Source organism: Magallana gigas, chromosome 5 (genome assembly GCF_963853765.1).
Source record: "Magallana gigas chromosome 5, xbMagGiga1.1, whole genome shotgun sequence".
NCBI lineage: Eukaryota > Metazoa > Mollusca > Bivalvia > Ostreida > Ostreidae > Magallana > Magallana gigas.
Window position 1 is genome coordinate 9935859 of NC_088857.1, and position 26534 is coordinate 9962392.

Consider the following 26534-nt stretch of genomic DNA (forward strand, 5'->3'; position numbering starts at 1 on the left):
ACTGAAGCCCCAACTACTTCATCAACAACACTGAGCAGCACTGCAAGTACAAGTACGGAGAGTAGCAGCACTTCTACTAGTACTCCATCCAGTACAACAACTGAGGCTCCTTCTACCACAACCGAACAAATGAGTACTACCACAACCCCAGAAAGTACAACAGCTTCTACAAGCACCACCACGCCTTCAACGACAACCACTACTCAGGTTCCATCTACAACAACTGAAAGTAGCACAACATCAACAAGTACACAACCCCCAACGAGTACAAGCACCACAACTGAGGCCACCAGTACCTCAACAACGGAAACGACTACAACTACAACAAGTACTCCAGAGACGACTTCGACAAGTACGTCTACAACCACAGCTTTGCCAACGAGCACAAGCACAAGCACAACTGAAGCCCCAACTACTTCATCAACAACACTGAGCAGCACTGCAAGTACAAGTACGGAGAGTAGCAGCACTTCTACTAGTACTCCATCCAGTACAACAACTGAGGCTCCTTCTACCACAACCGAACAAATGAGTACTACCACAACCCCAGAAAGTACAACAGCTTCTACAAGCACCACCACGCCTTCAACGACAACCACCACTCAGGTTCCATCTACAACAACTGAAAGAAGCACAACATCAACAAGTACACAACCCCCAACGAGTACAAGCACCACAACTGAGGCCACCACTACCTCAACAACGGAAACGACTACAACTACAACAAGTACTCCAGAGACGACTTCGACAAGTACGTCTACAACCACAGCTTTGCCAACGAGCACAAACACAACTGAAGCCCCAACTACTTCATCAACAACACTGAGCAGCACTGCAAGTACAAGTACGGAGAGTAGCAGCACTTCTACTAGTACTCCATCCAGTACAACAACTGAGACTCCTTCTACCACAACCGAACAAATGAGTACTACCACAACCCCAGAAAGTACAACAGCTTCTACAAGCACCACCACGCCTTCAACGACAACCACCATTCAGGTTCCATCTACAACAACTGAAAGTAGCACAGCATCAACAAGTACACAACCCCCAACAAGTACAAGCACCACAACTGAGGCCACCACTACCTCAACAACGGAAACGACTACAACTACAACAAGTACTCCAGAGACGACTTCGACAAGTACGTCTACAACCACAGCTTTGCCAACGAGCACAAGCACAACTGAAGCCCCAACTACTTCATCAACAACACTGAGCAGCACTGCAAGTACAAGTACGGAGAGTAGCAGCACTTTTACTAGTACTCCATCCAGTACAACAACTGAAACTCCTTCTACCACAACCGAACAAATGAGTACTACCACAACCCCAGAAAGTACAACAGCTTCTACAAGCACCACCACGCCTTCAACGACAACCACCACTCAGGTTCCATCTACAACAACTGAAAGTAGCACAACATCAACAAGTACACAACCCCCAACGAGTACAAGCACCACAACTGAGGCCACCACTACCTCAACAACGGAAACGACTACAACTACAACAAGTACTCCAGAGACGACTTCGACAAGTACGTCTACAACCACAGCTTTGCCAACGAGCACAAGCACAACTGAAGCCCCAACTACTTCATCAACAACACTGAGCAGCACTGCAAGTACAAGTACGGAGAGTAGCAGCACTTCTACTAGTACTCCATCCAGTACAACAACTGAGGCTCCTTCTACCACAACCGAACAAATGAGTACTACCACAACCCCAGAAAGTACAACAGCTTCTACAAGCACCACCACGCCTTCAACGACAACCACCACTCAGGTTCCATCTACAACAACTGAAAGTAGCACAACATCAACAAGTACACAACCCCCAACGAGTACAAGCACCACAACTGAGGCCACCACTACCTCAACAACGGAAACGACTACAACTACAACAAGTACTCCAGAGACGACTTCGACAAGTACGTCTACAACCACAGCTTTGCCAACGAGCACAAGCACAACTGAAGCCCCAACTACTTCATCAACAACACTGAGCAGCACTGCAAGTACAAGTACGGAGAGTAGCAGCACTTCTACTAGTACTCCATCCAGTACAACAACTGAGGCTCCTTCTACCACAACCGTACAAATGACTACTATCACAACCCCAGAAAGTACAACAGCTTCTACAAGCACCACCACGCCTTCAACGACAACCACCACTCAGGTTCCATCTACAACAACTGAAAGTAGCACAACATCAACAAGTACACAACCCCCGACGAGTACAAGCACCACAACTGAGGCCACCACTACCTCAACAACGGAAACGACTACAACTACAACAAGTACTCCAGAGACGACTTCCACAGGTACGTCTACAACCACAGCTTTGCCAACGAGCACAAGCACAACTGAAGCCCCAACTACTTCATCAACAACACTGAGCAGCACTGCAAGTACAAGAACGGAGAGTAGCAGCACTTCTACTAGTACTCCATCAAGTACAACAACTGAGGCTCCTTCTAGTTTAGCAGAACAAATGAGTACTACCACAACCCCAGAAAGTACAACAGCTTCTACAAGCACCACCACGCCTTCAACGACAACCACTACTCAGGTTCCATCTACAACAACTGAAAGTAGCACAACATCAACAAGTACACAACCCCCAACAAGTACAAGCACCACAACTGAGGCCACCACTACCTCAACAACGGAAACGACTACAACTACAACAAGTACTCCAGAGACGACTTCGACAAGTACGTCTACAACCACAGCTTTGCCAACGAGCACAAGCACAACTGAAGCCCCAACTACTTCATCAACAACACTGAGCAGCACTGCAAGTACAAGTACGGAGAGTAGCAGCACTTTTACTAGTACTCCATCCAGTACAACAACTGAAACTCCTTCTACCACAACCGAACAAATGAGTACTACCACAACCCCAGAAAGTACAACAGCTTCTACAAGCACCACCACGCCTTCAACGACAACAACCACTCAGGTTCCATCTACAACAACTGAAAGTAGCACAACATCAACAAGTACACAACCCCCAACGAGTACAAGCACCACAACTGAGGCCACCACTACCTCAACAACGGAAACGACTACAACTACAACAAGTACTCCAGAGACGACTTCGACAAGTACGTCTACAACCACAGCTTTGCCAACGAGCACAAGCACAACTGAAGCCCCAACTACTTCATCAACAACACTGAGCAGCACTGCAAGTACAAGTACGGAGAGTAGCAGCACTTCTTCTATTACTCCATCCAGTACAACAACTGAGGCTCCTTCTACCACAACCGAACAAATGAGTACTACCACAACCCCAGAAAGTACAACAGCTTCTACAAGCACCACCACGCCTTCAACGACAACCACTACTCAGGTTCCATCTACAACAACTGAAAGTAGCACAACATCAACAAGTACACAACCCCCAACGAGTACAAGCACCACAACTGAGGCCACCACTACCTCAACAACGGAAACGACTACAACAACAACAAGTACTCCAGAGACGACTTCGACAAGTACGTCTACAACCACAGCTTTGCCAACGAGCACAAGCACAACTGAAGCCCCAACTTCTTCATCAACAACACTGAGCAGCACTGCAAGTACAAGTACGGAGAGTAGCAGCACTTCTACTAGTACTCCATCCAGTACAACAACTGAGGCTCCTTCTACCACAACCGTACAAATGACTACTATCACAACCCCAGAAAGTACAACAGCTTCTACAAGCACCACCACGCCTTCAACGACAACCACCACTCAGGTTCCATCTACAACAACTGAAAGTAGCACAACATCAACAAGTACACAACCCCCAACGAGTACAAGCACCACAACTGAGGCCACCACTACCTCAACAACGGAAACGACTGCAACTACAACAAGTACTCCAGAGACGACTTCCACAGGTACGTCTACAACCACAGCTTTGCCAACGAGCACAAGCACAACTGAAGCCCCAACTACTTCATCAACAACACTGAGCAGCACTGCAAGTACAAGAACGGAGAGTAGCAGCACTTCTACTAGTACTCCATCAAGTACAACAACTGAGGCTCCTTCTAGTTTAGCAGAACAAATGAGTACTACCACAACCCCAGAAAGTACAACAGCTTCTACAAGCACCACCACGCCTTCAACGACAACCACTACTCAGGTTCCATCTACAACAACTGAAAGTAGCACAACATCAACAAGTACACAACCCCCAACAAGTACAAGCACCACAACTGAGGCCACCACTACCTCAACAACGGAAACGACTACAACTACAACAAGTACTCCAGAGACGACTTCGACAAGTACGTCTACAACCACAGCTTTGCCAACGAGCACAAGCACAACTGAAGCCCCAACTACTTCATCAACAACACTGAGCAGCACTGCAAGTACAAGTACGGAGAGTAGCAGCACTTTTACTAGTACTCCATCCAGTACAACAACTGAAACTCCTTCTACCACAACCGAACAAATGAGTACTACCACAACCCCAGAAAGTACAACAGCTTCTACAAGCACCACCACGCCTTCAACGACAACCACCACTCAGGTTCCATCTACAACAACTGAAAGTAGCACAACATCAACAAGTACACAACCCCCAACGAGTACAAGCACCACAACTGAGGCCACCACTACCTCAACAACGGAAACGACTACAACTACAACAAGTACTCCAGAGACGACTTCGACAAGTACGTCTACAACCACAGCTTTGCCAACGAGCACAAGCACAACTGAAGCCCCAACTACTTCATCAACAACACTGAGCAGCACTGCAAGTACAAGTACGGAGAGTAGCAGCACTTCTACTAGTACTCCATCCAGTTCAACAACTGAGGCTCCTTCTACCACAACCGAACAAATGAGTACTACCACAACCCCAGAAAGTACAACAGCTTCTACAAGCACCACCACGCCTTCAACGACAACCACCACTCAGGTTCCATCTACAACAACTGAAAGTAGCACAACATCAACAAGTACACAACCCCCAACGAGTACAAGCACCACAACTGAGGCCACCACTACCTCAACAACGGAAACGACTACAACTACAACAAGTACTCCAGAGACGACTTCGACAAGTACGTCTACAACCACAGCTTTGCCAACGAGCACAAGCACAACTGAAGCCCCAACTACTTCATCAACAACACTGAGCAGCACTGCAAGTACAAGTACGGAGAGTAGCAGCACTTCTATTAGTACTCCATCCAGTACAACAACTGAGGCTCCTTCTACCACAACCGAACAAATGAGTACTACCACAACCCCAGAAATTACAACAGCTTCTACAAGCACCACCACGCCTTCAACGACAACCACCACTCAGGTTCCATCTACAACAACTGAAAGTAGCACAACATCAACAAGTACACAACCCCCAACGAGTACAAGCACCACAACTGAGGCCACCACTACCTCAACAACGGAAACGACTACAACTACAACAAGTACTCCAGAGACGACTTCGACAAGTACGTCTACAACCACAGCTTTGCCAACGAGCACAAGCACAACTGAAGCCCCAACTACTTCATCAACAACACTGAGCAGCACTGCAAGTACAAGTACGGAGAGTAGCAGCACTTCTACTAGTACTCCATCCAGTACAACAACTGAGGCTCCTTCTACCACAACCGTACAAATGACTACTATCACAACCCCAGAAAGTACAACAGCTTCTACAAGCACCACCACGCCTTCAACGACAACCACCACTCAGGTTCCATCTACAACAACTGAAAGTAGCACAACATCAACAAGTACACAACCCCCAACGAGTACAAGCACCACAACTGAGGCCACCACTACCTCAACAACGGAAACGACTACAACTACAACAAGTACTCCAGAGACGACTTCCACAGGTACGTCTACAACCACAGCTTTGCCAACGAGCACAAGCACAACTGAAGCCCCAACTACTTCATCAACAACACTGAGCAGCACTGCAAGTACAAGAACGGAGAGTAGCAGCACTTCTACTAGTACTCCATCCAGTACAACAACTGAGGCTCCTTCTACCACAACCGAACAAATGAGTACTACCACAACCCCAGAAAGTACAACAGCTTCTACAAGCACCACCACGCCTTCAACGACAACCACCACTCAGGTTCCATCTACAACAACTGAAAGTAGCACAACATCAACAAGTACACAACCCCCAACGAGTACAAGCACCACAACTGAGGCCACCACTACCTCAACAACGGAAACGACTACAACTACAACAAGTACTCCAGAGACGACTTCGACAAGTACGTCTACAACCACAGCTTTGCCAACGAGCACAAGCACAACTGAAGCCCCAACTACTTCATCAACAACACTGAGCAGCACTGCAAGTACAAGTACGGAGAGTAGCAGCACTTCTACTAGTACTCCATCCAGTTCAACAACTGAGGCTCCTTCTACCACAACCGAACAAATGAGTACTACCACAACCCCAGAAAGTACAACAGCTTCTACAAGCACCACCACGCCTTCAACGACAACCACCACTCAGGTTCCATCTACAACAACTGAAAGTAGCACAACATCAACAAGTACACAACCCCCAACGAGTACAAGCACCACAACTGAGGCCACCACTACCTCAACAACGGAAACGACTACAACTACAACAAGTACTCCAGAGACGACTTCGACAAGTACGTCTACAACCACAGCTTTGCCAACGAGCACAAGCACAACTGAAGCCCCAACTACTTCATCAACAACACTGAGCAGCACTGCAAGTACAAGTACGGAGAGTAGCAGCACTTCTATTAGTACTCCATCCAGTACAACAACTGAGGCTCCTTCTACCACAACCGAACAAATGAGTACTACCACAACCCCAGAAATTACAACAGCTTCTACAAGCACCACCACGCCTTCAACGACAACCACCACTCAGGTTCCATCTACAACAACTGAAAGTAGCACAACATCAACAAGTACACAACCCCCAACGAGTACAAGCACCACAACTGAGGCCACCACTACCTCAACAACGGAAACGACTACAACTACAACAAGTACTCCAGAGACGACTTCGACAAGTACGTCTACAACCACAGCTTTGCCAACGAGCACAAGCACAACTGAAGCCCCAACTACTTCATCAACAACACTGAGCAGCACTGCAAGTACAAGTACGGAGAGTAGCAGCACTTCTACTAGTACTCCATCCAGTACAACAACTGAGGCTCCTTCTACCACAACCGTACAAATGACTACTATCACAACCCCAGAAAGTACAACAGCTTCTACAAGCACCACCACGCCTTCAACGACAACCACCACTCAGGTTCCATCTACAACAACTGAAAGTAGCACAACATCAACAAGTACACAACCCCCAACGAGTACAAGCACCACAACTGAGGCCACCACTACCTCAACAACGGAAACGACTACAACTACAACAAGTACTCCAGAGACGACTTCCACAGGTACGTCTACAACCACAGCTTTGCCAACGAGCACAAGCACAACTGAAGCCCCAACTACTTCATCAACAACACTGAGCAGCACTGCAAGTACAAGAACGGAGAGTAGCAGCACTTCTACTAGTACTCCATCAAGTACAACAACTGAGGCTCCTTCTAGTTTAGCAGAACAAATGAGTACTACCACAACCCCAGAAAGTACAACAGCTTCTACAAGCACCACCACGCCTTCAACGACAACCACTACTCAGGTTCCATCTACAACAACTGAAAGTAGCACAACATCAACAAGTACACAACCCCCAACAAGTACAAGCACCACAACTGAGGCCACCACTACCTCAACAACGGAAACGACTACAACTACAACAAGTACTCCAGAGACGACTTCGACAAGTACGTCTACAACCACAGCTTTGCCAACGAGCACAAGCACAACTGAAGCCCCAACTACTTCATCAACAACACTGAGCAGCACTGCAAGTACAAGTACGGAGAGTAGCAGCACTTTTACTAGTACTCCATCCAGTACAACAACTGAAACTCCTTCTACCACAACCGAACAAATGAGTACTACCACAACCCCAGAAAGTACAACAGCTTCTACAAGCACCACCACGCCTTCAACGACAACCACCACTCAGGTTCCATCTACAACAACTGAAAGTAGCACAACATCAACAAGTACACAACCCCCAACGAGTACAAGCACCACAACTGAGGCCACCACTACCTCAACAACGGAAACGACTACAACTACAACAAGTACTCCAGAGACGACTTCGACAAGTACGTCTACAACCACAGCTTTGCCAACGAGCACAAGCACAACTGAAGCCCCAACTACTTCATCAACAACACTGAGCAGCACTGCAAGTACAAGTACGGAGAGTAGCAGCACTTCTACTAGTACTCCATCCAGTACAACAACTGAGGCTCCTTCTACCACAACCGAACAAATGAGTACTACCACAACCCCAGAAAGTACAACAGCTTCTACAAGCACCACCACGCCTTCAACGACAACCACCACTCAGGTTCCATCTACAACAACTGAAAGTAGCACAACATCAACAAGTACACAACCCCCAACGAGTACAAGCACCACAACTGAGGCCACCACTACCTCAACAACGGAAACGACTACAACTACAACAAGTACTCCAGAGACGACTTCGACAAGTACGTCTACAACCACAGCTTTGCCAACGAGCACAAGCACAACTGAAGCCCCAACTTCTTCATCAACAACACTGAGCAGCACTGCAAGTACAAGTACGGAGAGTAGCAGCACTTCTACTAGTACTCCATCCAGTACAACAACTGAGGCTCCTTCTACCACAACCGTACAAATGACTACTATCACAACCCCAGAAAGTACAACAGCTTCTACAAGCACCACCACGCCTTCAACGACAACCACCACTCAGGTTCCATCTACAACAACTGAAAGTAGCACAACATCAACAAGTACACAACCCCCAACGAGTACAAGCACCACAACTGAGGCCACCACTACCTCAACAACGGAAACGACTGCAACTACAACAAGTACTCCAGAGACGACTTCCACAGGTACGTCTACAACCACAGCTTTGCCAACGAGCACAAGCACAACTGAAGCCCCAACTACTTCATCAACAACACTGAGCAGCACTGCAAATACAAGAACGGAGAGTAGCAGCACTTCTACTAGTACTCCATCCAGTACAACAACTGAGGCTCCTTCTACTTTAGCAGAACAAATGAGTACTACCACAACCCCAGAAAGTACAACAGCTTCTACAAGCACCACCACGCCTTCAACGACAACCACTACTCAGGTTCCATCTACAACAACTGAAAGTAGCACAACATCAACAAGTACACAACCCCCAACAAGTACAAGCACCACAACTGAGGCCACCACTACCTCAACAACGGAAACGACTACAACTACAACAAGTACTCCAGAGACGACTTCGACAAGTACGTCTACAACCACAGCTTTGCCAACGAGCACAAGCACAACTGAAGCCCCAACTACTTCATCAACAACACTGAGCAGCACTGCAAGTACAAGTACGGAGAGTAGCAGCACTTCTACTAGTACTCCATCCAGTACAACAACTGAGGCTCCTTCTACCACAACCGAACAAATGAGTACTACCACAACCCCAGAAAGTACAACAGCTTCTACAAGCACCACCACGCCTTCAACGACAACCACCACTCAGGTTCCATCTACAACAACTGAAAGTAGCACAACATCAACAAGTACACAACCCCCAACGAGTACAAGCACCACAACTGAGGCCACCACTACCTCAACAACGGAAACGACTACAACTACAACAAGTACTCCAGAGACGACTTCGACAAGTACGTCTACAACCACAGCTTTGCCAACGAGCACAAGCACAACTGAAGCCCCAACTTCTTCATCAACAACACTGAGCAGCACTGCAAGTACAAGTACGGAGAGTAGCAGCACTTCTACTAGTACTCCATCCAGTACAACAACTGAGGCTCCTTCTACCACAACCGTACAAATGACTACTATCACAACCCCAGAAAGTACAACAGCTTCTACAAGCACCACCACGCCTTCAACGACAACCACCACTCAGGTTCCATCTACAACAACTGAAAGTAGCACAACATCAACAAGTACACAACCCCCAACGAGTACAAGCACCACAACTGAGGCCACCACTACCTCAACAACGGAAACGACTACAACTACAACAAGTACTCCAGAGACGACTTCGACAAGTACGTCTACAACCACAGCTTTGCCAACGAGCACAAGCACAACTGAAGCCCCAACTACTTCATCAACAACACTGAGCAGCACTGCAAGTACAAGTACGGAGAGTAGCAGCACTTCTACTAGTACTCCATCCAGTACAACAACTGAGGCTCCTCCTACCACAACCGTACAAATGACTACTACCACAACCCCAGAAAGTACAACAGCTTCTACAAGCACCACCACGCCTTCAACGACAACCACCACCCAGGTTCCATCTACAACAACTGAAAGTAGCACAACATCAACAAGTACACAACCCCCAACGAGTACAAGCACCACAACTGAGGCCACCACTACCTCAACAACGGAAACGACTACAACTACAACAAGTACTCCAGAGACGACTTCGACAAGTACGTCTACAACCACAGCTTTGCCAACGAGCACAAGCACAACTGAAGCCCCAACTACTTCATCAACAACACTGAGCAGCACTGCAAGTACAAGTACGGAGAGTAGCAGCACTTCTACTAGTACTCCATCAAGTACAACAACTGAGGCTCCTTCTACTTTAGCAGAACAAATGAGTACTACCACAACCCCAGAAAGTACAACAGCTTCTACAAGCACCACCACGCCTTCAACGACAACCACCACTCAGGTTCCATATACAACAACTGAAAGTAGCACAACATCAACAAGTACACAACCCCCAACGAGTACAAGCACCACAACTGAGGCCACCACTACCTCAACAACGGAAACGACTACAACTACAACAAGTACTCCAGAGACGACTTCCACAAGTACGTCTACAACCACAGCTTTGCCAACGAGCACAAGCACAACTGAAGCCCCAACTACTTCATCAACAACACTGAGCAGCACTGCAAGTACAAGTACGGAAAGTAGCAGCACTTCTACTAGTACTCCATCAAGTACAACAACTGAGGCTCCTTCTACCACAACCGTACAAATGACTACTATCACAACCCCAGAAAGTACAACAGCTTCTACAAGCACCACCACGCCTTCAACGACAACCACCACCCAGGTTCCATCTACAACAACTGAAAGTAGCACAACATCAACAAGTACACAACCCCCAACGAGTGCAAGCACCACAACTGAGGCCACCACTACCTCAACAACGGAAACGACTACAACTACAACAAGTACTCCAGAGACGACTTCCACAAGTACGTCTACAACCACAGCTTTGCCAACGAGCACAAGTACAACTGAAGCCCCAACTACTTCATCAACAACACTGAGCAGCACTGCAAGTACAAGTACGGAGAGTAGCAGCACTTCTACCAGTACTCCATCCAGTACAACAACCGAGGTTCCTTCTACCACGGCAACAGAAATCATCACCACTACAACTGAACTTATCTCCACCACAATCAGTGTTCGAAATGAAAGTAAGCTATTTTTGGTAATTCTTAAGCAAATTTTAAAGTATATTGGTAAACCTTTTTTTACATATCTTTTGAAAGTAGTCTTTTCACATAATTTTTTTTCATTTAAGTTCTTTTTACTGGAGCTCTATTCACTTGATTTTTTTTGGTTTCCAATAGACTTCCTTTCATACGGGGAAGAAGCTGGTGATATCGAAGGTTTAAGTGGGGATGACTTGCTGCTAGCAATTGTTGATAATCCAGTTGGAATTACTTGTGGATCATCACTATTTCATAGTGTTTATGTATGTGTTAAGTTTAAATTTGTAATTGATATTAGATTCTGTGAAATTTGATGTAGATGATAGAAGTTTTGCAATGTTTAATGACCAACATCTCAATATTTACAACTCTCTCTGAAACAAATATTTTGTGATAAATAATATCTACAATCGCTTTTGCCGGTAAATTCTGCGGTACACGATGGAAAGTCTTTAATTATGTTAGCACCAAGGATTCAACAGGGATACTTTAACTGTATTATTCAACATGGATATATTCTAATACAAACTGAAATATATATCAATTTCTTTAAGCTGTGTGGTTGTATGCTAGATTAAGTTAACGTTTATAACGGTTACCATATTTTATCCAAAGATTAGTTTTTATTAATTACGTATTTATTTTTCAGATCTATACGAATGGTTACGTGACGTTTGATAGCTACTTCAATAGCGGTCGTCCACAGCAATTCTATGTTCAGCCAGGATCACTGCCAGACAAAATAGTTGCTCCCTTTTGGTCAGACATTGACATGACGGCAGACTCGCGTGTTTGGTATCATTTCTACAACCAATTTTCTGCCAATTCGTCTGTTCTCTATGAGGCCCAAACTCTCATTGTTCAAAATTACAAAGATTCAATGGTGGCTTCAAGTTTTAGTCCCAATACAGGTTTAGTTGTCACATGGGAAAATGTCCGTCCAGCTCCTGCTTCTGTCTATTCCTCTCAGGTAAAGAACAGACTAAGGATAAGTCAGATAGTATTGATTGCATGTAAATACAAATACAAATCTGTGATGATGTGCCACAGTCAATTATTGGTTCTCACTTCCCGAATTGTAAACAAGCCCAAAAACACACAATGTTGAGATTTGAGAAAAAACATCAATGAATGGTTGTTTGCCTTGGTGCATTTATTTGTTTTATATCTGCATGTTTTTCAACATGGAAAAAATCTAACAGTTAACCTTTCTATTCAATTAGCATTAAACATTTTTAATAAAATTGTTGGTAAAATGTGGTCTTTTGGGAAATAATATAGATAGATATATTCTAAAGTCGGATATGGATGAAATCATTTAAGCCAATAGTATCCGTAAAAGTTTTAATGGACTTTTCCATGTCTTTATAAAATACTGGTCATAATATATATTACAGTTGATTTTCTTAACAAATATTAAACAAAGAGGTTTTTATTTTATTTTTGTATGGATGTCTCTAAAATTAATAATTAATTGTTATTTAAGTTACAAATGATATTGTTAACAGAGGGCCAGTTTCCAGTTGCTGATTGTCAGCGATGGAGTGACCACCTTCACAGCTTTCCTCTTTAAACAAATGGGCTGGCTCCCCCCAAAATCAGCCCTGCTGGGATACAAGTGTGGGTCCAGTGACTTCTACAGCCATCCAGGCTCTCTGACCAACAACATGCTCGATGAGGTGTTTAACAATGGCTATAACAGTAAGTTACTTTGGAGAGTTTTGGTTGTAGATAAAATATTTATATGTTTGAAATATAAAAACTTTTGCATTACTTGCAAACTAAGTTAAATCAAATCTAATTTAAATTACTATCACCTTTACCTTTTAATGGTGGTTAGATTTTGATTTAATTAAATGAACATTGTCTATACTAACTGGTTGACCTGTGGACTCCTTAGTTTATTATGTGTTATCGGTATTGAAATTTTGATCTAGTGTTTGAAACTGACCAAAATTTTGATTTCTGTATCTTAGCAGCTAGATTTTGATTACATTTTGATAGACTGACGGACGAACTGTAATAAGGTGGAGATATGTGTACTGAGCATTTTTTTAAATACTTTTTAACTACTATACTTAACGTCTTTCAGGGGGAGGTAAGCCAGGCATTTGGATTTACAAGATGGATACCATGAACGATTTCATCAACTACGCTGAAAAATGTTACACCTGGATCCAAAGCTATGGAAACCCAGAGTATCTGGCAGTTACATTGGCAAACACAAAATTAACCAATTGTCCATGCAGTGAAGACAGAATACAAAAAGATGGTCGATTTGTACCATACCCCCGTCAACCAAACTGTTATGTTAGTGAATTTCCTCCCACTGGAGTTTCTGGAACACGGGTAATTAATTTGTTTGTTTAAAATGAGTAGTCATACTGTTTATGTAATATTTATGCTGCCATAAATCATATTTTTAAAATGTTGCCAACTACATTTTTCTTCGCAAGTAAAGATCTTGTTGTAAAGCAATCGCATATTAATTATTTATTGTTCGGATGCGTCTGAGCAGGTGCATAGAGCAGTTTAACCAAAACTACAAAGATCTAGATAATATCTTTTTATGCCTAGTCATTTTTTTTTTTTCATCATAATTTAATTAAGCAAAACTGTGTATTGACTACCTTGACCTTTCCTTTGACCTTGACTTTACATTTAGCAGAGTTTGAAAGCTTTAGATCATTTTTTCAATTATTTTCTAAAAAGAAAGGACCGTAAGTTTCTTTCAGTGTATTCAAAAGTTGTTAAAATTTCATTAAAGATACACAATGTATTTTATGTGAAAAAGCATGTTGAATTTATAATGTGACTTTCACCGTGACAGCTGTGACTGTGAAAATAGCGTGTTGGGGGTAATACACTAGAACAAATTGGTTTCTTTAGCTAAGTTTGAAGAAAAATATGGAAGGTTTTACTTTATTATGACATCAACATTACCATTAAAAAAGCTATAAAGAAGATAAAATTAATTATAGCTTAATTCTTATTTTATTTTATTTATTTATTATTTCGTTTGCTACTCTTGGGCACAAAGCTACGATTTCATTTTTGGATGTATTTTCTGGTAAAAATCACTTAAAAACAGAGCAAAATATGACTGAAACCCTCCTTTTTAAATCTATGTCATCTTTTGTTTTTGTTTGGGTTCTTTTTTTATAATATTTTTTTTATTTTTGTTTACACATAATTCCACATACACACATATTTCAGACATATTTCATACATTTCAAGATTCTACATATTGTAATATCTTATTAATCTAAAAGAAAATGAGTTATCCATATAGTGTAAAAACATGTTTTTCTTGCCAAAAAAAATAATAAATAATAGCAGTAGATAAAAAGAGAAAAAGGACAGTTAAGAAGAAGAAAAAAATACAAAAGAAAAGGGGGGGGCGGGTTACATGTATCAAAATATACTAGACTTTGACCCATGCGTGCACGGATTAACATTGCATATCGGACATTTACGAAATAGGTACATCGACACACCGTATTATTGACATTGACATAAAAAAGCTATAAGCCTACAATAATGCTATTAATTTCACTACACTTTTCTTAGTTTGAATAATCTGTGTGTCGGGAAAGGCCCTCACCATAGTTAGAATGCCTCCCTTATACCCGTAATGTAGCAGAAAATTGAAGGATCGCTCCAGAACGATTTTGGAGAAAGTCAATGAAGTTGGCTTGAAAATAACAGTCAAATTCATCACAACAAACCTTTTTGAGACTGCAAATAACTTTCAACTAAAAATTTTAATCCATAGAATGGAAGAATTCAACACCTTTTCACCAACGTTCACGTAATTTCTTTGTAAAACTGGGTCCGTATATTTTAAATTAATATAATGCAACTTTTTTTTTTTTACATGTAATCAAATATTTTTTGTCATCACGAAGACAAGAGTAAGTACTTAGTTGAAATGTCTATTTGTTATTTTATACTTTCTCTCATAAGAAATTATTAATATATATATGAACGGAATATATAGCAAACGTCCAATGAAAATTAACCCGTATTTGTATTATCTTTTCTGAGTTTATTCATGCAGATGTGGTATTGCAGAAATCCCGTTAGCGTGAATGTATTGCGCAAGCGCAAGATTGTAAAATCCAAAAAATCTAGGTTATTTCCGGGATTATTAATTAGCGAAGCTTAACTGAGAGAAAATAAAAAAATTGGTAATCTTCAAGTACCAATGATGTTTAAGATATATAAAATAAAAGACGGTATTCTTCCGATTTCTCGGTATTAAAGACCGAAAATTCGAGTCTATTATCTTAATAAAGTAGTATTCCTGTAGATGTTCACAAATCAATATAGTTAAAAAAAGGAATAGTTTAAGCAACCACAGATGTCATAAAACTTGTTGTAAGTTCTCACAATCTGTTTGCCAGTGGTTTTCATAATCTGAGTATCTACAGTTTTTCAATAACATATTTTTCAAGCAGGATCCTGTTTTTTATTATTTGTTTTACTAATTTAAAACTAAGGTATGGATTTTTGTTATATTTGGTTGCAAAAATATACCATTTAAGAACCATTGATATAAAATTGTACAGTTTTTAAATGCTTGGATTTAGAATTTTACCAAATTAAACAGATTTCCGATCAAAAACTATGGAAATATCAAATTCATTTAAAAACCATTCCACAATATCACACCATAGTTCTTTTACATAAAAACATACTTTAAAAAGATGATCGATAGAAGCTACCCACGTAAGGGAGAATCAATTAATTTCAACGTGTGCAGATAATAATTTGTAGGTATAATTCTATGTAAAATTTTATATTGGAGCCAGTTGAGTTTACTTTCTTGAACATTTTTAAAGCAGAGACAGTAGATTCTATTCCATTCTAAATCGGTGGAATTTTCTCCAAGATCTCTCCATCCCATTGATGATGTTATTAGATCTCTTTTATTTTCAATTAAAATGTTATACATTTCCTTACATCCTTTTGTATCTCTATGAAAAAAGATAAATAGAGTTTGGAATTTTGGGTCCATGTTCTTTGCTCATATCTGTATTTTCTATGTGTTTTTATTGCTTTTTTTTTAAACCTGCGTATTCAATAAAATTTGTATTCACTTTCATGTCATTTAATATCTATAAGCTAAGAAAATTCCTATTACAGTCAAACAGATCACTAATTAGCGTAAACCCTACTCCAAAATATTTTTTTTTAAATACTGAGGAATTTCCTATGAGAATGTTTGGGTTGTCCCATAATAGTTCGGTATTAAATTGTTTTTCAGTTGGCTTACTTGTTGATTTTATTACTTCTGCCCAGCTAGGTAACACTTCTTTCCAAAATAAATTTGGTATTTTTCTAATCATTTCAAAAGTAAAATCTAATCCTCTTTTCCATAAATCTGATATTTCAATTTCTATAGTTGTTTCTTAAAGTTTTACCTTTTTTGCATTAGAATTAATTAATTTTTTTATCCAGCTGGATTTTAGGCTAATGATAAAAGCTGGGAAATCAATCATTTTTAGCCCTCCATATTTATAATCTTGTATTATAGGGGTTTTCTTTATTTTATGCCTGTTGCATCCCCACAAAAAATATTACAAATTATTTTCCAATTTTTTTTAACCATTTGTGTTTTTTGGAAATTGATTTTAAGACCAGATTTTTTTTTCAAAGAAGTCTAATTCTTTTAGAATACCATCAAGTATTAGGGGAGAACATCAGAAATAAAAGATATCGTCTGCATATTTTGTTTTTTTTATCTTGGCTTTCAAGTATACATCGATTTCATTATTCTTTGATTTGGAAAGAGGGCACAGTTAGAGTCCAAAACTTTTAAGAGTTGTTCAAAAAGAAAATTCTATTGGTAAATATCTTCAATTTTAGAGGTTTAAGACTGTCAATTCAATATAACATCAAGCTAGATTTAAGAATTTTCCAGTTTATTCAAAACATATAATTATGACCATCAAAGTAACTTGGTCACGGTTATAAATTGTTGCTGAGCAGATGAGCATTGTGGCCCTCTCTGGGTTTTTGACGGTCAAACTGGATAAAAAAAACCCTGCGCCAGACAGCTCAATGGGTAGAGCATCTGACTTGAGTTTCAGGGGGGCCCAGCTTGAAATCTCGATTTGATCTGTCATTATTTCTCCAATCCCGTTACATTTGGTGCCTTGTAAAAACTACTGACAAGATAACTCCTGTCAGTGAAGGGAAAGTGCCTGGGATGATCTTCAAGGGCGAAGATTATGTAAAGGGGAGATAAATGATGGTCAGAGTAGGTCGAAATAGATAGCTCAGATGGTAGAGCACCTGGCTAGAGATTAAGAGGGCTTGAGTTGGAATCCCAGTCTGTTCCTTCATTATTTCTCAAATCCCATTATATCTTCAACACTGTTTGTTTCAGAAATGCTGCTATTCTAGAAATTCAACTCTGGCCACTCTGATTAGCTCTGGAGCAAGTGCTGGTTATATTTACACATCAAACCCTCTACACAATCCAAGAGAAGCCAATGTGTTGGATGAGGAGCCTCACGATTACTGCTGTCACCATTCCAACCTCTGTAGTGAATTCCTCAGACTAAGATACTCTGACACTTGTGATCTCTACCAAGCCCTCACATCTGGTATGATCAAAATAATTAACCATTTTATCATGTTTGAAAGTATCATAAGTGTTTTGGTGAATACATGTATGTTAAAATACCGAAAACCTTTCTTTAGCGGCAGGCGTTTTCCACTAAATCAATTGCATATTTCATTATTATACTTTCATGTTAAACACTTAAATCTGATTGGTTAAGAGGCAGTTGATTATCCGTTCTATTACCCTCGGCGCTAATCAAGACCCTTGGTATTGGGTAACATTATATAAATAGTGCCTGTTTGGGAGGGTAACAGTTGAAATTGACACCCCGAGAAAACCATTGTCAACCGACGCGAAGCGGAGGTTGACAATGGTTTTCGAGGGGTGTCAATTTCAACTGTTATCCTCCCAAACAGGCACTATCTATTTTGTAATACTGAATGTCTTTTAAAAGAATTTTAAGAAAATTTTACTGCTTTTATATAGGAATAACGTGAATTCTACAGCGAACCGTACGCGCATAATTTTCGCGCATGTAACATTTTTTAATGTTACCCGTTGCCAAGTGCGTTGCTAACGCTGAGGGTAATAGTAAATATTATTAACTGCGTCTTAACCAATCAGATTTCAGTATTTAACATGAAAGTATAACAATATTTAAATAGTGCCTGTTTGGGAGGGTAACTGTTGAAATTGACACCCGAGTAAGCCATTGTCAACTGACGCGAAGCTTTTATATAGAAATGGCGTGAATTCTACGGCGAACCGTACGTGCATAATTTACACGCATGTAACAATTCGTTGTGTTACCCGTGTGTTGCTAACGCTGAGGGTAATAGAACGGATTATCAACTGCGTCTAACCCAATCAGATTTCAGTATTTAACATGAAAGTATAATAAAACGAATTGTTACATGCGCGTACGGTTCGCCATAATATTCACGCCATATATACCTAAATAAAAGCAGTAAAGTGAAATTAAGACATTCGGTATAATAAAATGAATAGTGCCTGCTTGGGAGGGTAAGAGTTGAAATTAACACCCCTTGAAAACCATTGTCAACCTCATTCAGTATCATCGCTTAAAGCTGACATGAATTCATAAATATGCATTATTTCCCTTTTATCTCCGACTACCGCCATATTAGTTGTCGATTTCTATGAGCAGAAGCTCATCGCTACACACCCCCTATATAAGGCCGAGAGTACTATTCATGCTTCACCGCATTCGTGTATTTCATTCACCCGAACACGTTACCTTGGACGATAAGACGTGTAGAAACACGTTTGGAACAAAAATAATATGACAACCACTTCTCTGGCAAGGCATATCCAATGAATGACGAAAGAAGACAGACTGAAATCCAGCCACAGATACTTCAAAAATCCTCGATAAATTTAGACCTTTCCTGTGTATAATATAACATCGCACATGCGCAAACTACACACTGTGGCAGATCGAGCAATGTCAATGATCGCATGGATTTTTAGAAACGGAGCGTTTTTGTAGGAACGGATGGAAACGATGTTACGTTGTTACTTTCTTGGATTGACTATCATTCAGCTACTGTGTTGGATGAACTGCCGCCGGGGTTTTAAAAATGATGCAGACGTTATGCATTCTGAATGAACGACACACGTGTTCGATGTGCATGCGAAGTAAGGCAGCACTATCTGTGCAAAATATTACGGATACCTTGGAAATTGTTTCAAAGAATAAATATATTTTGTATTTTACTGATTGTTTTTTCCTTTATTATATATTACAAACATTTTACTACATTGTGTAGTTCATGCATTCAGAAGTCCGTGCAACCTGAATGCCTCGATCAGAAGGCAACCGACCGTAACTTTCTCGACCGGTATATATACCCCAGTGACAGTAGAGCAGCGATCAAAACTAATATGGCGACCAAATGCTTTTATGATTTCATTTCAGCTTTAACTACAAAATATTCACTAAATATAATACGCTGACGGTTGTTAATCCAATTTAGCTTACAGCAGAATACACTTATTTGATAGACTAATTTTAATACGTTTCGGTGATGTAGTATAAAATGAGCGCATAAGTTGAATGTGCCTTAAACTATGTAGTCTTGATTTTGAAGTTAGCTTTTTTTAAACGGGGAATATTTTAAAGATTTTTTGTTTATAAAATACTCTTTTTTAGGATCATCTTTTGGAGATCCTCACATACGAACATTGGATGGTCTTACCTATACATTTAATGGACTGGGAGAATATGTGATGCTGACTATGACACAACCTGGGTCTAATGAGACTCTTCTAGAGATTCAGACCCGTACAACACAGGCCATCAACGCTAATGGAACCGCCATTAATGCCACCGTGTTCCAAGCGTTCGCTGTCAAAGAAAAGAATGGAGGAATAGCCCAGGTGGAGGTCAATCTAGCAAAATCAGGTACAGACAGATATGCAAAGAAGAACTGTAATGTTCAAAGCAAATAAGATATACAATTTTTATATATCATCACGTTAAACAAACATTTCCATTGAGTTTTACCCCTGGAACAAACCAGGAGGTAAAAGGTTTTTTTTATTTGACCATTTGATGCCTTTTAGCAATAACTTTAATATGAAGAACAGAAAAAGAAATCAATAGGGGAGAAGTTTTTAAAAAAATGTAAAAAAAAAAATGTGCAAAATTGTTACATTTCAAGCAAAATCCCATTCCAAAAAAAATTTCATTCAAAAATCTAGGGCAGAACAAATTAGATCCAGCCTCGTTAAGTTTAATTATGATTTCATAAGCAACGCTGAAACTGCATTAATTAGGCAAAACCAGCAATATCGTAGGTATTACCTGTGTTAATTTTCTTTGCTTCAGGACTGGTTGTTTATGCAGATAGAGAGGATATCACCCGTCAATTTTATTCCAGCGATACTTACTCCTACTATGTAGCCAGTAGACTGTTACTGAAAAGAACAGGGACAAACTCTGCCAAGATTCTGTTCCCATCAGGTAAAAGAGAACATTAAGTAGAAGAGAGTTTTACTTTCATTTTGCAGCATTATATTACAGAATGATTCAATTGACTATAAAATATTTTGTATAATAGGCATCACTTTTGATATGTCTCTTAACCTCGGAATGCTGGAACTAACTACTGGAATACCAGATTCATTATCTTCCACCTCAACCAACTCAGGACTTCTGGGAAATATCAACGGGAACATGAATGATGACCTGAAAATGCCCAATGGAACACTACTGCCCTCTAACACGACTGAACGAGAGCTATATTTCAACTTTGGAGAGCTTTGTAAGACTGCTACATACTAGTATTGTACATCTCAATGTATCTAAGAACTCCAAAATCAATAATGGCATTATTTACTACGTTTAATTAAGACTCTTCCAGGAGTCAGAAAGGGGCTCCAAATGGGCCTGGTTTCAATGCAAAATACCTAGAATTTTAAGTCTCAAAACTATTTCTATGAAGGACAAGAAAGGTTTGATCTTTCAATTTTGAAGCAGGCTAGTTTACAGGATTTTCATAAAAGTCATATTAAGTTATACTGATATGTGATCACATTAGAATTATTCAATAAGACCAATGTCAACAAACTTTGATTTGCAGCCTCAAAACAGAATTGAACTAACTTAATTCGTTAGAGAAATTAAACATAATTAAATTTTTTGAAAGAGGTCAGAGGAGTTGAACATCTAATTCCTTTTTATACTTAATTGATAATATAGTCAACATATAAAAATCTTACTCTTTCAGGGAGAATTGATTGTGCTGCATCTTTGTTTGTGTATGGAGGTGACATGGATTGCAGTTCCTTCCAACAGACAGATTTTGCCCCAATATTTATGGACGATTTTACCCAGCAAGAGATAAACCAAGCACAAGAAGTGTGTGGAGGTCCCCAGAATTTAAACTGTATCTACGATTTTCTTGCCACACAAAATGAAGCCATAGCTAATGTCACTAAAACAGCGTATGATACAGTCCTCAAGGAACAGAGACTAGCAGGTCAGCCCCAGAAGAAAAATCGAAGCTTACTGGCTTAAGCAAATGATATGCATGTTAGCATTGCAGTACTATCTGCATGCTGAAAAAGTCACAAAGTATGGGAGCTACATGTAGGATAATAAAAAGCATGTTAAATGACTATATTTTATTTTATTTGTTGGTCTCCAATTTGATATCAGAAAGTATAAAAAAAAAATTCAATGTAGCTATCTTGCGTTCTTAGTTTTAAATATCATATTTTCCGTATAATTTCAGCTAATGTAAAGCCTTTTCTGGATGGAGTTGGAACCTTGTTCACAGTTGTTGGCCAGAGCATCAACATAACAGCCTTTGCCTATGATGTGAACAGAGACAATGTTACCATCATTATGTTGAGTCCTGTGAATGTTACTTCTGATACACTCCCAGGGAATGTCTCCTTCTCCTACATCTATACTCCAGCAGACATGACACCCTATGCTGTAGAGTAAGTAGTTTTTCCTACATCTATACTCCAGCAGACATGACACCCTATGCTGTAGAGTAAGTAGTTTTTCCTACATCTATACTCCAGCAGACATGACACCCTATGCTGTAGAGTAAGTAGTTTTTCCTACATCTATACTCCAGCAGACATGACACCCTATGCTGTAGAGTAAGTAGTTTCTCCTACATCTATACTCCACAAGACATAACACCCTATGCTGTAGAATAAGTAGTTTCTCCTTCATCTATACTCCACCAGACATGACACCCTATGCTGTAGAGTAAGTAGTTTCTCCTACATCTATACTCCACCAGAAATGACACCCTATACTGTAGAGTAAGTAGTTTCTCCTACATCTTTACGCCACCAGACATGACACCCTATTCTGTAGAGTAAGTAGATCCTATTGAGATGGTATTTATCTAATTAGGTACATGATGACGAACTTCAGTGATTTAGAAAGAATCTAAAATGTTAGTATACATGTATTTTTAAGAATGAATGCAGTTTTTATGTATATTGAACATCTATTTCAGATTGTATGCTGTTGATGAACTAAATGGTGTGTCCATTATGTTATCTGAAACTGTGTACCAATGCTATGGCTGCAATAACCATGGAAACTGTAACTACTCCCTAGCAACAAGCACCAGTATTTCTTCATTCTTTTTTGTACCATGCTCTTGTGACATCGGGTGGACAGGTAAAGATTCAATATTATTCTCTTATTTTCTCTCATTTTCTATAATGTTTAACAGTCTTAAGTAAGTATTCACAACAAGTTGATCGGGGTTTAACATTTTTGATCAATTAGACAGTCTGACTGTCATTAAGTAATTCAGTCAGTCAGGCAGTCAGTTCTGTTTTTTTTTTTTTTTAATTTTTGGTATGGTGAAACTCCTTTTTTATAATAATCCACTTAACAGAATTTTATAGAACTTTTGTAGCTAATGATTAAAGCCTTAGTGTAAAACAGGTATATTGACAGGGATATTTGATTCTTTCATTATCTTTTGAACTGAAAATCATGTCCACTATTGTATAAACTATTAATCAGTCTGTAAGCCTACCTTCTCTGAAACTGCTGAACGGAATGTTAAGAAACTTTATAGTCAATTCATTGTTGTGCATTTTTGTAGGACATTTTGATTTAATATATTCGTGGGTAATATGTTCTATAAATTAGATATTTGTTACATTTAATGCATGTGCCTTTGATCATGTGTATCATTGTCAAGTAATCTGAGTGTGTGGTAAGTGAACATGCTCTCTTTTTCTTTTATTTTGATTGACTCTTGTTCTAGGCGACTCGTGTGAGACCGACATTGATGGTTGTGCTGGTTCCCCATGTGACCCCCTCAGTAACTGTACAGACACCCCAGCAGCTCAGCAACAGCTAACTGGACGGGCCTTTACATGTCAGAACTGTCCCACTGGCTACCAGATGACTCAGTCCTACAAGTGTATAGGTAAGTGGTGCAACTAGCTACCAGATAACTCAGTACTACACGTGTATAGGTAAGTGGTGCAAATAGCTACCAGATAACTCAGTCCTACAAGTGTAAAAGTATGGAGTGACCCAGTCCAACAAATGTATAGGTAAGTGGTGTAACTGGCTGCAAGATAACTCAATCTAAAAGTGTAAAATCACGATTTGACTCCGTCCTACAAGTGTATAGGTAAGGAGTGAGGAGTCTTACAAATATAAAGATAAGTAAATTAACTGGATGCCAGATAACTCAGTCCCTCAAGTGTATAGGTAAGATTCAACTCAGTCTTACAAGTGTATAAGTAAGAGTTGACTCGGTCCTACAACTGTATTTGTTTTGCCTCGGACTAGAATGTCTCAACGTCATTGGATGAATCATGTGATTGCCTTATAAATTTCTTTACACAGCGGGCGTCAAAATTTATACGGCAACATGGCGGACCTAACGTTATTTGAGCTGTTTTTTACACAAACGTCCAACCATACCTTTAATTTATAAGCCCCAAAATATTTAGAGTGACCCCCCCCCCTTTGCCCGTGACGTAATAAAACGATCCTATATACGATGGCACCCAGGTTTGCACAGACGACTGACGAAAAAGGTACAACATAAGAGAATAAGCCTATGAATTAAATTGTTATATATTATCTTTTATTGTTTACAGATCAAACTTTAGGTCCTCGAGAAAACAATTTAAACACTTTTTTGGTTTGTTACTGACTGTTTACAGAAATTTGTGGGGTCGGTAAAGCTGCTTGATTCTCAGTCTTACAAATATACAGGTTAATGGTGTAACTGGCTGCCCGATAACTCAGTCATACAAATGTACAGGTAAGGGATGACTCAGTCCTACAAGTGTATAGGTAAGAAGTGTATCAGTCCTACAAATGTACAGGTAAATGGTGTAACTGGCTGCCATATAACTCAGTTCTACAAGTGTATAGGTAAAAAGTGGAGCTCGGTCCCACAAGTGTATAGGTAAAGGATGACACAGTCCCACTAGTGTATAATTAATGGGTGACTCAGTTCTATAACTGTATAGGTAAAGGATGACTCTGTCCCACTAGTGTATAATTAATTGGTGACATAGTTCTACAAGTGTGTAGGTAAAGGATTACTCTGTATCACTAGTGTATAATTAATTGGTGACTCAGTTCTAAAAGTGTGGAGGTAAGAATTAAGACCAATTCTATGTAAGAATCAAAATTCGTTGACCACGCATTTGTTTGTTGCTATGTGGTCCCGTTGCCATGGTAACCTAGGGTAAAGATGTAAAAATGGCATTTTAATGCTTATTTGAGAACATATTATGAGTAATGTACAGAACTTGGGGTTTCCAGGGTAGAATATATTATTAAAAATAGTTGTCATTTTTCGAAAGAAAGAAAAAAATTCATGGAGAAACGCATATTTTTAGAGCGTTTCCATGGCTACCTAACAGAAATTTTTAAATATGTTTTCTTCATTTAATTTGAATAAAAATTGCAAATCTTGGATTTTTTGGTAAACACTATTATGATTGTGCAATTAAGAATTTAAATATGAAAATTGAGAACCGTTGCTATGGTAACAAGCTTAAAAATAAGGAAAATTATAATATTTTTAGGCATCTTTGAATGGATATTATTTCCTTATAATGAATAAATATATGAAATCAAATGGTGAAAAAAAAATAAAGTATGTCCTTAACTTTAATGACGCTTGAAAAAAATCTGAAATTTTCTAAAAATAACGCCCGTTGCTATGGACTTTTCAAAAAGTAAGAATTTCTTTGTGATTTTTTATGCAACTTAATTTTCCATAGCAACAACACTTCTCTGTTGCATAACAAAGCTTTTTGTGGTAGATAATGAAAATTTAGATATATTTTTACATATTCCAACTAAAGCAATTGCACAAAAATTCTAAAATTGGGAATTAAAGCATATCAAAATCATCTTCAATTTCTTAGTTTTTCCTATTTTTTGGCCTTGTTGCCATAGCAACGGATGTCAATTTTCACAATTATATATATATATATATATATATATATATATATATATATATATATATATATATATATATATATATATATATATATATATATATATATATATCATGGACATTGATATGAATGTAAGAAATTAACAGTTTCTTATTTCGGCTTATTAAAAAACCGCATAAAAATGATTTCAAAAATTTGTAACGGTTTCCATGGTAACATTTTAAAAGTATTGGTTTCTCCATAAATTTTCTGATATAATAAAATAATTGAAAATAGGACAAATGCTGTTTTATGTGTTTGGTAGTTTACATTAGTGGGCAGACCTTCTAATATGGCTTCAAAAAAGGTAAGTTTCGCTATTTTTCCATCTTTAGCCTCGATTACCATGGCAACGGTTACCCCTAGCAACCA

The 26534-nt window shown here is 39.6% G+C and overlaps 1 protein-coding gene across 1 annotated transcript; it reads left to right on the forward strand.

Moving 5' to 3' along the window:
* The first annotated feature begins 390 nt into the window (after positions 1–390).
* LOC136275382 (uncharacterized) lies at positions 391–22653 on the forward strand. Its single transcript, XM_066084290.1, has 12 exons — positions 391–1407; positions 7075–8052; positions 8440–8493; positions 10660–11587; positions 11744–11868; positions 12255–12575; positions 18000–18219; positions 20353–20604; positions 21031–21165; positions 21263–21466; positions 21932–22183; positions 22439–22653. Exons 1-12 carry the CDS (start codon positions 529–531, stop codon positions 22651–22653), a joined length of 4563 nt encoding a protein of 1520 aa, XP_065940362.1. The 5' UTR covers positions 391–528.
* The last annotated feature ends 3881 nt before the right edge of the window (positions 22654–26534 follow it).